At 44.5% G+C, this 12,693-nt stretch overlaps 1 protein-coding gene across 1 annotated transcript in view; it reads right to left on the bottom strand.

Moving 5' to 3' along the window:
* Nucleotides 1–1,158: 1,158 nt before the first annotated feature.
* Nucleotides 1,159–12,693, bottom strand: part of DUSP22 (dual specificity phosphatase 22) — a 388,641-nt gene continuing 377,106 nt past the window's right edge. The window contains exon 7 of the mRNA XM_086965050.1: nucleotides 1,159–2,220. Coding sequence (XP_086821176.1) covers nucleotides 2,029–2,220 — 192 coding nt within the window. The 3' untranslated portion in view covers nucleotides 1,159–2,028. The remainder of the gene's footprint in view (nucleotides 2,221–12,693) is intronic.

Raw genomic sequence — 12,693 nt, 5'->3', positions numbered from 1 at the left:
AGAGATTATATGTTAGTCTAATCAATTTATTATTTGTTTCTTTTTTCTCCTTTGTGTTGTATATAGTTTCCTTTTGTTTATTTATTATTGTAAGGGGGAAGATGTGTTGTGTTGTAGTATTCTTGTTAGGAATGTGGGTAGGTTCTTAGAATAGGAACGTGTTTGTGGGGTTCCAGGGTGGGACAGTTGATGGGAGACAGAGGACTTGTTGTGATCGTTCATGCTACGTTAAGCAGAGTTGCCAATAAAGTACTTGATAAAGGAACCTGACTGAGACCCGGCCTTTACACTGCTGCAGTGGAGGGTCTGCTCTTGCTCTACTTCTTATCTTGAATAAAGAACTCTATCAACACTATTTACTTGGCCACTGGAACTCATTTACTACAAGTGGCTTACTTTTATTAGAACATTGGAATGTTGAGAGCTCCATTGAAGACAATGGAGTGCACCAGGTTTCTAATGGTAAGTAGAAGCCCAGAGAGCAACATTACAATGTTTTTTCATTTCACACCTGTTGCTGTGAACTAAAGCCCCTCGGAGCCCAAGGGGATTTAAACCCCCTCGGGTTCAGAGAGGCCTTTGCTTTTACAAATATTCTACACTCTAGGGCCGGAATGATCGAATAGCCTTAGAGCCCTCCGGAGCGGGCTATACCGCCAATATTGGCCTGCTTCCTTGTTAAACGATGTAGCGGACCTTTAATGGCCGGTAGAGCCCGATACTTCGGGTTCCAAGGCTATAATTTGAATGGGATGGTGTCAGGTTTAACACGATTTGGAAGCTGATTGAAGTCTCTCTGTCTACAGGCTTGCCGATGTGATCCGGCCAAGTTTGGATCTGTGCCATGGTCTCTCCTTACTACACTTTAGTTCTGGAGTTTCTTTAGTTATTTTGACATTTTATTTTATTACGATCTTTCTCCCACATTTTCAGAGCTTTATTTATTGTCCTTCACTTTCAACTGTAAAATCATTAATTTTCATAATGAAAGCCCCTAACTACCATCAGTAAACAGTTACACTCTACATTTCCTAATTAGGTCAAATCAAAATGCAGTTTTATAGCTGCAACAATAGTCGAGTCACATGGCGTCATCAGCGTCTGGGTGGTCCGTTATCCAGATATTTATGATTTTCAAATAAGTGAATACGATTAATATACGTGAAATATCCATTTATTCAACAAGGAGACATACTGAAGAAACACTTGGATCAAACACTTTAGTGCAAAGAAACGATTTGTGAGCTTTTGTAAATAAATTGAGACCCTTTGACCATAGCTGGATTATTAGAATGATTTCTACCATAATCGGCCACAACGTGTCTTCATTATTTTAATGTCTTCATCATCTTATCTGGCACATCTAGACTAGTCTTAAAAAACACAACAGGGGAGTTTGTTGTTGCCGGTTCTTACCAATAACACCTTTTTTTGTTTCCTGAAACAAATAATTTAAGTAAAACCACAGTCTTTACCTCGAGACTTAAATACTTTGAGCAAATGTTGATCTCACAGTTCATGAAATGAAATCGGTCCTGCAATACCTGAATAAAAAGAGCTCCTTGGAGCTGGTCATGATACGTTAGTTAATTTCAAGGCAAAGTAGTCGAGAGTAACAACAACGGCACTGTGCACATTTTTGAGGTAGCCAAGGTCAATTGTACAACTATAGCAAACGCTCAATTCCATAGAGTGCTACACCCCATTAAGGCTATTCTTTGTGGAGGACTTTGTGTGCTCCAATGGTGTACACGTGTGAAAGTTACAAACTAGTGGACTTAAGAGGCAGTGACGAGGAACATGGTGCAGGCAGCTTCATAACTAAAAGACTACCTTGAGGTGACCAGAGGCAGCCACACACTGTAAAATGTGTTTAGGCAGTCATAATTCACACAGTACCACCATAAGGAGACACTTTTGTTCACCAAACCCAAATGGTAGTCCCACACTTCGTCTATAAAAGATACTGGCATTTTTAAATAGTTTAAGCAGATAAAGAGGAGTGACAGGTTACATGGTCTCCGGAACTTAGGTTTCTGTAGTATATGTGCTGTAAGACAAGGAGGATAATGATGTGAAGTTGCTGCTCCAAGGTCGCCCAGCTCCGGGTCCCTGTGATTCCGCTTGCTGCTGTTCCTTATATTTAATCAGAAGGTTTTTGGCCTCCTCTGCATCTTCTAATGAGTTTTCTCCATAGGTTTCTTTAAGCCAGAGCCGGAACTGAAAGAACAAAACAATGTATATAATTAGAAGACATTCAAATCTACATGTTACTTTGCCTTTGGTAATGCTTTGTCTAGTGGATATGCTCTCTAACTACAGATTCCTAAACTTACAAAAACTCCTAGGGGCCAGACTGCATCTGGAGAATTTTGTAGAAGTGCTGCTGTGTGCTGAATTGTGGCTCTCTGGCGACTCCATATTGCCCTGGAAATCATGGCGGTGAGCCGCATTAAACGCCACTCTTGTGCACTGATGGCAATTTCTTGTCTTTACCCTTTCCGTTCTCAGTCGTGGAGCATGAACAATTGTTGGTAAGAGTGTGTTGAGTAGTACTTTTGGACAATTCTTTTGCATCATAAAAAGAAAGAACTCCATAGAACAGGGAGGTGGGAGGGCAATGAGGAATCTTCAGGGTATCCCCCAGAAAGAGCATTACTGGAGGGAAGTAACTGGCTTATCTGATGAATACTTCTAACCGCAGATTCCTTACCTCAAAATAGATACAAAAGCAGTACGCCCCACAGGTGGAGCGTCTGTGGAGTGGGCTCAGAACAGAAAGTCTTGCAGAACTGTGAAGGGAGAGTGTCTTTCCTACCGGACATGGCTGTCAAGGCAGTCGTGCTTAACCAATGACTATATCGCACCCTGACAGTTATCAAGGTCAGGCACCCATAATGCCTATGCAATTGTAATGGCCTTACCCTGGACCTAGTGAAATGGGCTCACAAACCTTCCGGGGGTTGCTTCATGCCCAGCTCATAGCCTATCCTAATGCAGAGAACCACCTTGACATCCGAGTTTCTGTGCAGCATTTCCCTTCTCTGCTTTTAAGAACCCCATGAAAAGGTGATCGTCCACGCAATGGTCTTGGTACAATTAATGTAAAAACTTACAGCCCTCCTAGGGTACAACTTGATGGAACCTCTCCTCTTTTGAGGGAAAGAGAACAAAGAATGCTGGCCCAACATGGAAAGGAGTTACAATTTTCTGGAAGGAGGTCGCTTTTGTCCAGAGCAACACTCTGTATGGCAAAGGGTGGCATAGGACTGTTGCACTGAGAGTGCCTGCAGTTCACGCACACAATGGAGGTGATATAATTGAAAGGAGGCGGACTGTCTTCAAGGCGGAAAGAAGCAGAGGACTGCTATGCATAGGCTCGAAAGGCGTCCACAAGAGGAATGTCAAGACCAAGTTAAGATCCTACTGTGGCATCACAAACAGTTTGCAAGAGAACATGTCAAACTTTTCAAGAAACCTCATGAAAGCAGGTTATTGGACACTAAGCCAGTAAATACAAGCATTGGCATAGCAAATAGGTTTCACCTTTGGGACCTTATAAGCATTTAGACTATAATACAGCAATACATACAGCCTAACTTCCCTCCTCCCGTCTGAGTCTTTCACCTTCCGGTAAATGCACTGAGAGATGGGGGGGGGGGGGAGGTGTAGGCTTGCGGCCATGTTTTATGTGATATTTGTAAACATGGTTTATGTTTGCTGGCCGCGCTATGAAGCAGTGCCCCGATTTGGCTGGCTTTGGACTTTCCTAAGGTGCTAGAATGCAGCGCCTGGTATGTGGCAGCTCCTCGCGTGAGGTTATTTAGAGCATTAATAAGTGTAATCTTGGCTCAGATATTTCTCCCTGTTTGCAGCCTCTGTTGTACCTTTATACCACAAAGGGGCTCTCTGGCTGATGCAATTGCTCATAAGCTGACAAGCAAATAGATAAGGAACAAGATAGATGGCAACCATTGGGAGGGACGGCCCCTGTACTAATTTTCATTTTCTTTCTTAAAGGCAGAATCGAAAATAGTGCTGGGGCCAAAATAACATTGAGCTCTTAAGAATCAGAGAGCAACCCTCGCCAGAAGTGACGCCGGGCTTCCCTGCCCGAACACGTGCAAAATCATACAAGAAAAAGGTGACAAAGAGATGCACACACCCTACAGTTTAAGGAAATCCTCCAACTGATTCGCCTCCGCCCCCAGCAAGGCCCGTGGTAAAAGGGATAGGTGCGTGAGTTTGGAGGTGGAAGAAGTGGCATTAATGCCAGAGGGGAAGGTAACACAAACACTACTTTCTTTGAAATGCGCAAGCTGTAGTGGTGCACAAACACAAGCGGGCGCTCAGACTCTCCCAACTGGTGACCTATGCGATCATTTCAGCTATTGTAGCTCTCATTTTAGTGCTGGCGGGAGATTTACTGGAAAACTATGAAAATAAAAGAGTGATGGGCCCCTGTGCTGCACTATTTATTTAAAGAGCCCGGTGTGCAAACAAAGGGAGAAAACGAAAGAATCAAGCCTCATTTCAGATGCATGACCTGAAACTAAAGAAACAAAAATACAATTTACAGCACATATGATGCCTGGAATGCGCGCTCTCCAAAGCCAATGGGGACCTCGCTCATCAGAAGCTTAGAAAGCAAAAAATAGAGGAGGCTTCTAGGGGGCCGTTAAAGTCCATCACCACTATTTTGTAGACCGAGCCAAGAAAAATGTGAGAATTATACAGAATACTATTAATCATTCGCAGCCTCTAAACGTATCTTCTCCCATTGTTACTGAACAGCGAAGCTGGCCTCTGCGTTGAGGGACACTGAGAGACCCTGTCCCTGCCTGGCGCTTGCAAGACTGAACAGGAATTCCAGCATCTCAGCCTTAGGAGTTGAAAGAGAAATGCTATTTTTGTTTCTTCTCTTTCTTCTCCCAGCACGATTTTTTTCTGCCATGTTCTGTTTTTTTTTATTAACAGCAAATGCAGTGCCACATGTTTTCATGCCACTGGCAGACACACAGAAAAAAAGGCTATACGGATAAGTAGCGGGTGACAAATGCACCAAGCAAGGCTGCGGACCGCAAAAGTGAAAGCGACTGCGCTAATTAGAAACATGATCCACAACAGATGGCGCATTGCACGCCACTACTCGCACTGGCAAGGTGGATGCCGAGGGAGTAAGCATTTTCAGAAAAGGTGGGACATGCACCCGCCTTTGGCAAATTGCGTGCTTTCATTTTTGAAAGCCACACGCAAAGGCCAATAGAATGTGACAACCACATGCACAAGCTTTCATAAAGTCTGGAGTGATTTCAAGAGGCCCTCTCCAAGAGCAGCTCATGCACGCTGCACTAGGCTCGACCTAATAAAAAGGCTGAAGAGCTGACAAGCTTTCATTGTGCCCTCTGTAAGCCTTAGCTAGACTAAAGACAAAGAAAAGGATGTCTGACAAAGTTATCTGTAAGGGGTCAGTGTCTTGACCACCACACCAAGTTACAAATTTATCCCAGTGTCCGGCAAAGATTAATTTCATGGAGGAGTGTATAGCGGCAAGCCAGCAAAGTGAAAACAGTCAATTGCCGCTGCTCAATCTCTACATACAGAAGTGTAAGCTGCTTAGAATAGGGTGGAGGATCCTGCCCTGCTGCTCAGACATGCGATCCTTTTGAAGTGGTAGCCTGATCAGAGGACAGACGCCCAATGCTCAGGAGTTGCATGCACCACAATTTCCTGGCCCAGTCTGGCGCCATTAGGATGAATTGAGCCTGGTCCTTCTTGATGTTCTTTCAAACTCTGGGCAGGAGAAAATCGTGGCGGGAGGGCATAAAGGAGTCTCTTGTTCCATTCCAGCTGAAATGCGTGTCCCAACAAGTATTCTTCCTGAAACTCACAAACAAACAAAATAGTTGACACAGTGCGTTCAACTGTGGGGAAAAGATTTAGCCTGGGATCTTCCCAGTGGTCGGAGACACCCTGCATCACCTCAGGAAGTAGGCACCACTCATGATCTGCCAGATATCTCCTCAATTCATCTGCTCTGGCATTCAGTGCACCCCTGGCCTGGTGGCTGGGGACAAGGAAGATGTCCTGGTGTTCTAGTATCCTCCAGAAATGCAAAGCCTATTTGCAGAGGAACCAGGCCCCTACACCATACGCTTGTTGAAGTATCACACAGGAGTGGTGTGTTTCATGAGAACTTGCAGCAGCCTCCCCTGATGAACAACAGAAAAGTCTCTAGGTCCAGTTGAATGGCCTGTAGCTCCAGACAGAAGGTTGATGTGGAGCTGGCCCTTTGATCTTCACCAGGTGATTTACCTACCCTGAAAACCAGAAGTCATGCATCCGTCACCACTGTCCGTTTTGGATGGGGAAGGGAGAGGGACATGCCACAGTACACATTATTTATGTGTGAAAAGCAGCCTTGATACTGGACTCACTAGGGTAATCTTGATTCTGGGCCCACTAGGGCTTTAAATTGCACTCCAGGGCTCACATGTGTCACATGGCACAGTTGAGAGGGAGGATACACGAGGAGGCAAAGAGACCAAGAAGCCTCAGAGCCACCCTCATCTGCATCTAGAATCAAGCATGAAGCATCAGACAGATAGCCTAAATGTCCCAGACTTGTTGCAGTGGAGGAAAGCCTTGAACTCGCCTATGTCTAGTATTGGCCCAAAGAATGGAAGTCTGTTTGATGGAACCAAGAGGGACCTTTTCTAATGATGTTAAGAGTTCCTTCATCGTCCAAAGGTGTTTTTACGACTGACTGCGGCATACTCACCCACAGCAGCTAGTCATCGAGGTGCGGGAATAAACTTCAAGCTCACTTTTGGGTACACCCAAGGGGCACTGGTGAGGTCGATGGGGAGCACAGCAAACTGAAAATGGTTCTGGCCCACTAGTTGCAGGTAACACTTGCGGGACTGCAGGACTGGTATATGAAATAAGCGTCCTGCAAGTCCAAGGACATTACTCAACCTCCCAGGTCCAGAACAGAAAGGATCACAGCCTGTGGGAATTTTTTATCTGTCCTCCTGGGGTAAGGCGTTTGAGGTCAGAGGTGCAAGATAGGCCACAGGCCTTTGCACTTTTTCTGGATGAGGAAGTAACAGTCATAGAAGCCTGCCTTCCTCCGAGTCCGGTATCCTCTGTATGGCACCCTTGGCAAGCAACAGACAAACCTCATGTATCATTAGAAACAGATTCTTCCAAAATCCGTTCTAGTGTGGGAGGGATATTGGGTGGTGAGGAAACAATAAGGGAGGGCACAGTTGCTTTTAGCAATTTGCAAGACCTGTCTGTCAAAAGCAATGGGCAGCCAATCTAGGAGGAAGTGGTGGATCCTGTCCGACCACAAGACTGGTTGGGCATGCACAGTTGAGGGTAAATTAAAGCAGTTTGCTGGATGCTTTTCCTGGATAAGGGGAGTTAGAGGACTGGTGCTCCTTCTGTCTGCGGTCAGCCGGCTCCACATCCATGGCCCAGAAAAAGATTGGGCTGTTCCATCCCTCACTAGCAAATCTATCTCTGCCTGTATGCCAGCCCCCGGGAATAGTCCATACATTTCCAGAACTGATGTGAAAATAGTTTTTCAGGTGTCAACAGGCCCAAGGAACAGGTTGTAGCTCTGCTGTCCGCAAGACCCAATAAAAGGCATATCAGTTAACAAGGCATTTACATCGTTGGAGAATCCAGTGGATCATTTCCAGGCAGGTCTACGAAGAATAACACTAGTACCAACTGCCCAACCAATGCAGTCTGTTATATCCAAGTCTGTGCGAATAACATTATTGGATGTGTAACCTGTAATGAATTCTGAGCAAGAGAGGCTGGAAAGTCTTTGGGACTGCTAGCAAGATCTCGCTGGCCATGTCTCAAAGGGCACGCACACAAAAAGACAGGCTGTGTTTATGGATTGCAGAGCCATGTTGGCAGAAGAAGCATGTTTGTCAAAGGCATCAATACTTTTGGATTCTGTATCTTGGGGATAGGTTGGAAATTAATTAAATTTCAGCATATTGATAAAGCCATGTACAATGAAAGTTGCTGGAGTAGAGTGCTTGGTGAGAAAATACGTGTCACAGAGTCCCGGTATATGTCACCTGGTCAGCTAACAGAAGGACAAAGAATATGGTTTCGACCAGGCTGTGCTTTTTTTGTAATTTTGTAGTGTGAGATCAGCAAAGCTTAAACATAGATCAGTTCAGGATTAGACATAAGTGTGTCACTGGATCATCCAACCACAACTGTAGCATTGTTACTGGAAACCAGTGTGAGAGACGGAACAGGACAGCACGTCTCTACTAGAGACAGTTTGGGCCCAGTAGTGGGTCTCAATTGGACAGACTGTGCTGGCGAGGGATGGACCAGAGGTGCTCTGACTGGCGGCTGCTCCTGTTCTGTGGGGCCCGATAACACACAAGAGGAATCTGGACCCACATATACAATTTACAGCATGGACTGGAAATGCTGCAGGATTGAAGACTACCTGGGAAACTGAGGGAGTATTGGCACCACCTTAGGAAGTGCAACTACCATCTTGACGCCTTATCTTTGGAATCAGAGTGGCAACATGGAATTGAGTCCCGTTTCACTTTCTTATGCTTGCAGTTGGATTTACCTCAAGCTGTTGTGTCGGAAGTGGAGCAGACACAATAACAACTACACAACTTGGAGTAGGTTCTGATCAAAGCATGCACTTCACCTCCAGGACTCGAATCGCCATAGCATGCATTAGGATGCATCTGTCACACAAAAGGGCCATGACCAGATCTCAAGCACCAGAGACGCACTTTCAATTCTGGAGTTTTCAGAAGGGACATCATTCCATAGCACACTGGAAAAGTTTCCGAGTTAGTGGAAGAACAACACATTTTGAGCACAGCACCAAGTCCATGTCGGAAGGCACAGAAAGAAAGGAACTGATGTCAGCACGTAGGGGCGGTAATTAACTTGTCTGTGAACAGGAAGGGAGGCACTGTACCCGTTGCTGATCAAATGCACCACTACAAAATTCCCTGGATCCAGTCTGGCATCTGGGGGATATTCTAAATGGAGGAATCTGAGGTTATGTTATGTTAAAATTTCTTATAAAGCGCACGTACACCGATTGGTTTCTTGGCGCCGAGTATCGAAGTATCCATCAGAAAGTAGTATTTATAGAGCTGGATAAACTGCAGGAAGTTCATGTCAAAGTGACTTGCGTTCAATGTAGGAGGAAAATGGACTAGGTGACTTTTTTAATTTAGATAAGATCATGCGTGACATTAGTGATGCAAACCATTGAGGTTTTAAGTATCAAAATGTACAGAAAAGCAGATGAAGTTGCGAGCTAGGCAATAGTAATGTCTTTTCCCGGCATACTTTTCGTGAAAACATTTCAAACAACTATTACACAGTGCCATAAAGTAATAACATCTACAGTTGGGAAACATATTAGTTTACATAACCAAAACAAAAATTGAAGTGTGAATTATTGACACAGGAAGGCTGTCTACTATAATGCAGTGGGATCATGCCAAAACACTCCACCCATAACATTCAAGTGTGTAGTACATGTTGTGTTATGGACCTGCTTTAGATGATGATTCTAAAAGAACACTCAAGTCAAATAGGTGACAATCCTCGTGGATTGGGAGCAGCAATAGACTCATATGATGTGTAAGTCTTCAAAGCTCTTGTTGCTTTCAACATCTCCTATAAGGGTTTAAACGATTAGTTGTTCTAACTAGAGTCACCTAGCTTAATAACGAGTTTCACTATGATTATGTACGGTTTGGAAGTGTACGAAGAGAGCAAATAAAAGGGATCCAATGTTTTAACACCCATCAATCACTAAAATGAGCCTCGCATCTCTTCAAGTACCCGAAAGCACTTCTGGGTGAAATGCCCAGGGCGGGCGCATGGATGACAAAGGAGTGAGCCTCGAAGCATTTAAATAGGATGCTATCTGTATCATCTTTCTAATTTTTGGCGCCCTAAAAGCAGCTATTTTATCCATCCACTTCTCTTATTGGTCTGTTCGTGCTACCGAGTAACCACGTTGGTAATGTAGTATTTCATTTTCTCTTAAAACTGTTTTATAGTTTGGCGAGGAATACCATTAACATTTGTTATTGCTGCCAGTAAAGATTTACTGTTTTACTAGTGAAATCCCAAGCTTCTTTATCAGTTAAATTAAAAAACACTGGGAACGAATGCAGGATACTTATAGGCAATTCCCATGAACACATTTGAGCAAGCGGTTTCATTTGAGATTATTGTCTACACAAGATGGAGGCGATGCATATTTATTTATTTATTTTGAAAGTTTTATAGAGCGCGAACAAGATCCTTGCGGATATCAGAGCGCTTTACAAAAGATGAGCTCATAATTAGATTACCTGGAAATTAATAATCCGTTATTAGGAGGCTTTATCCCCGATTTAGAGTGGGCAGAATTGCAGTGATACAGTGTGGCTGAAAATAATAATGACAGCTGGTATACTTGCACCTAAATCTGCTTATTTTACGTTTTTGCCCCCTGACGGTGGAATAGCAGGTAGAATTCGAATTACGGGTCAGAATCCACATGCAGATTCTCCATTGCTGGGATAAACCTGCTCCCATTTACCACGTGCTCTAAACAAGCTCTAAAAGTGAGTGGAGGACCTTTGTGGAACGGGAAGAGCATCAGGGGCATGAGAGGCTGTGGGCTGGTTTGGGGGCATTTTGTGCTCCCCCATTCACTAAAGGGGGGGGGGGGACTGGTGAGAGCCAGGCTATATTTCTAGCTCAATTGACACAAGATTTTAGTAGTCTGTGCTTCCATATCAGTAACAAACAGTTGCAACCACAGGGGTCTCTTATGAGTGAGCAGAGCGCACCGCGGGGCACCAATCTGCAGAACACACAATCTAAGATAACGGGGAAAGCAAACTAACTGCACGTAATGACTAAGTTTCTTACCTTTGTGGTGGATACTCTAGCTAACTGCATATGCCTCACCCGTGAAATATTTCCCAGGTGCCAGATTGGATCCAGAAATTGTTCATAGCAGTGCTCCCTCGTGCTACTAGATGAGAGCATCTAGCCTCACATTGGCATTGTTCCGACCGGGTAGTGATGGAGCGTGGCCACATAGAATTACCCCACCTTCACATATAAATGCCACCCCTGCACATGGATGTTTGTTTCTTGTTTGATTCTTTCAGTGCCCTTGGATGCAGAGCACAAAACAATTGGGGGTACGTGTGAGAAGATCTCCAATTTGGGACCTTTTTAGATGGAAGAAACCACTCCATAGAAATGATAGCTGGAAAAGTAATGAGGAATCTGTAGTTAGAATATTCACCACATAGAGCATTAGCAATGGCAAACTTGTTCTTATTATGGATACTTCCAACTTCCGATTCCTCACCCTAGAATAGATACAAAAGCAGTACCCTCTGAACGTGGAGCGTCTTCAGAGTGGGCTCAGACCAAAAAAACGAATTGAAGGATCAAACGCATCAGACACCAGGCTATCGGGGTAGTAGAGCTTGTGCAAAAAGGCCCACATCGTGGCTAGATAGATGTCAAGAACAGGCAATCCATGTGCCAACAGAGAGGGGGCAGGCTTGGCCTGGTGGAATGTGCCCTTAAGTCCTTCTAGAGGCTGCTTTTTGGCCAATGCGTAGCAGTTCTTGTTGCAAGACCGAGTCCTTTTTTGCACCGTATCACGTTTCTTTATTCGAGAGACTGTCCACCGCTATACTCTGCATTTTATGCAAAACCTTAAAGCTCTTGGAACCGATGAAGTATCTCCTCCTCGTTTGTGGGGTGAGTGGAGGCAAAAAAAGTTGGGAGGGTGATTTATTGCCGAGTGTGAAAAGGAGCCATGACTTTTGTCAAGAAGGTCACCCTGGCCCTTAACAACAGTTTGCCTGAAAAAAGGTGGTGAAGAGTGGTTGCACCAAGAGGGTCTGGCGCTCACTCATGCAACAAGCTGACGTGATCACAACACGGAAGGCAGTCTTTAGGGTCACAAGATGCAACAAGCTGCTGTGTATTGCCTCAAAGGGAGTACACATGAGAAATCTAAGGAATCTAAGGACCAAATTAAGGTCCCACTGTGGTATCACAAACGCTCTGACAAAGACAAAGCAAAAAACTAAATATCTGACAGTTAGGCTTGGAAAAGGGTCTGACTACCAACCAGGCCACTTATTTGTGCTGTATACTTCATGGAAATACACCTAGCAGCTAGCATGACCTCCACAACTTTGGTTGGCTACTCAAATGCAATCAACATAGCTCAGAACTAAAAAATCTACCTATAGACACAATAGCTTCAATGTGCAGCCCAGTGCTTATTTTAAGAAAAGAAAGAACCTAGTTAGGATTTCCCCTGTGGCGTTCCACCCGCTGAGTTCCCTACTGTTAATCGCATATGGGAGAACTCTTGATTGCGGATACCCCACCAGTAGTTAGGGCAAAAGCTTGAATTAGGTTCAGGTGCAGTCTTGAGTTTTCCTACAAGTTAAACAAGCACACTTCACGTTTTGTTTAGGGTACATATCCCTAGTGGTGTAGTGGGTAAAGCAATAGTCCTTCCTTGCTCCTCTGAAGCAGATCTGGCAGTCTTGTTTATCCTCTTACAGACATGGCCCACGGTGAGAGAAGGCTGCGTTTTCCTGCCCAGATCAGCATGGACTACATCTTTGAAAATGTTTG

Source organism: Lissotriton vulgaris, chromosome 4_1, assembly GCF_964263255.1.
Source record: "Lissotriton vulgaris chromosome 4_1, aLisVul1.2, whole genome shotgun sequence".
NCBI lineage: Eukaryota > Metazoa > Chordata > Amphibia > Caudata > Salamandridae > Lissotriton > Lissotriton vulgaris.
Note: the sequence above shows the minus strand (reverse complement) of the source record. Positions and strands in the feature narration are given on the sequence as shown.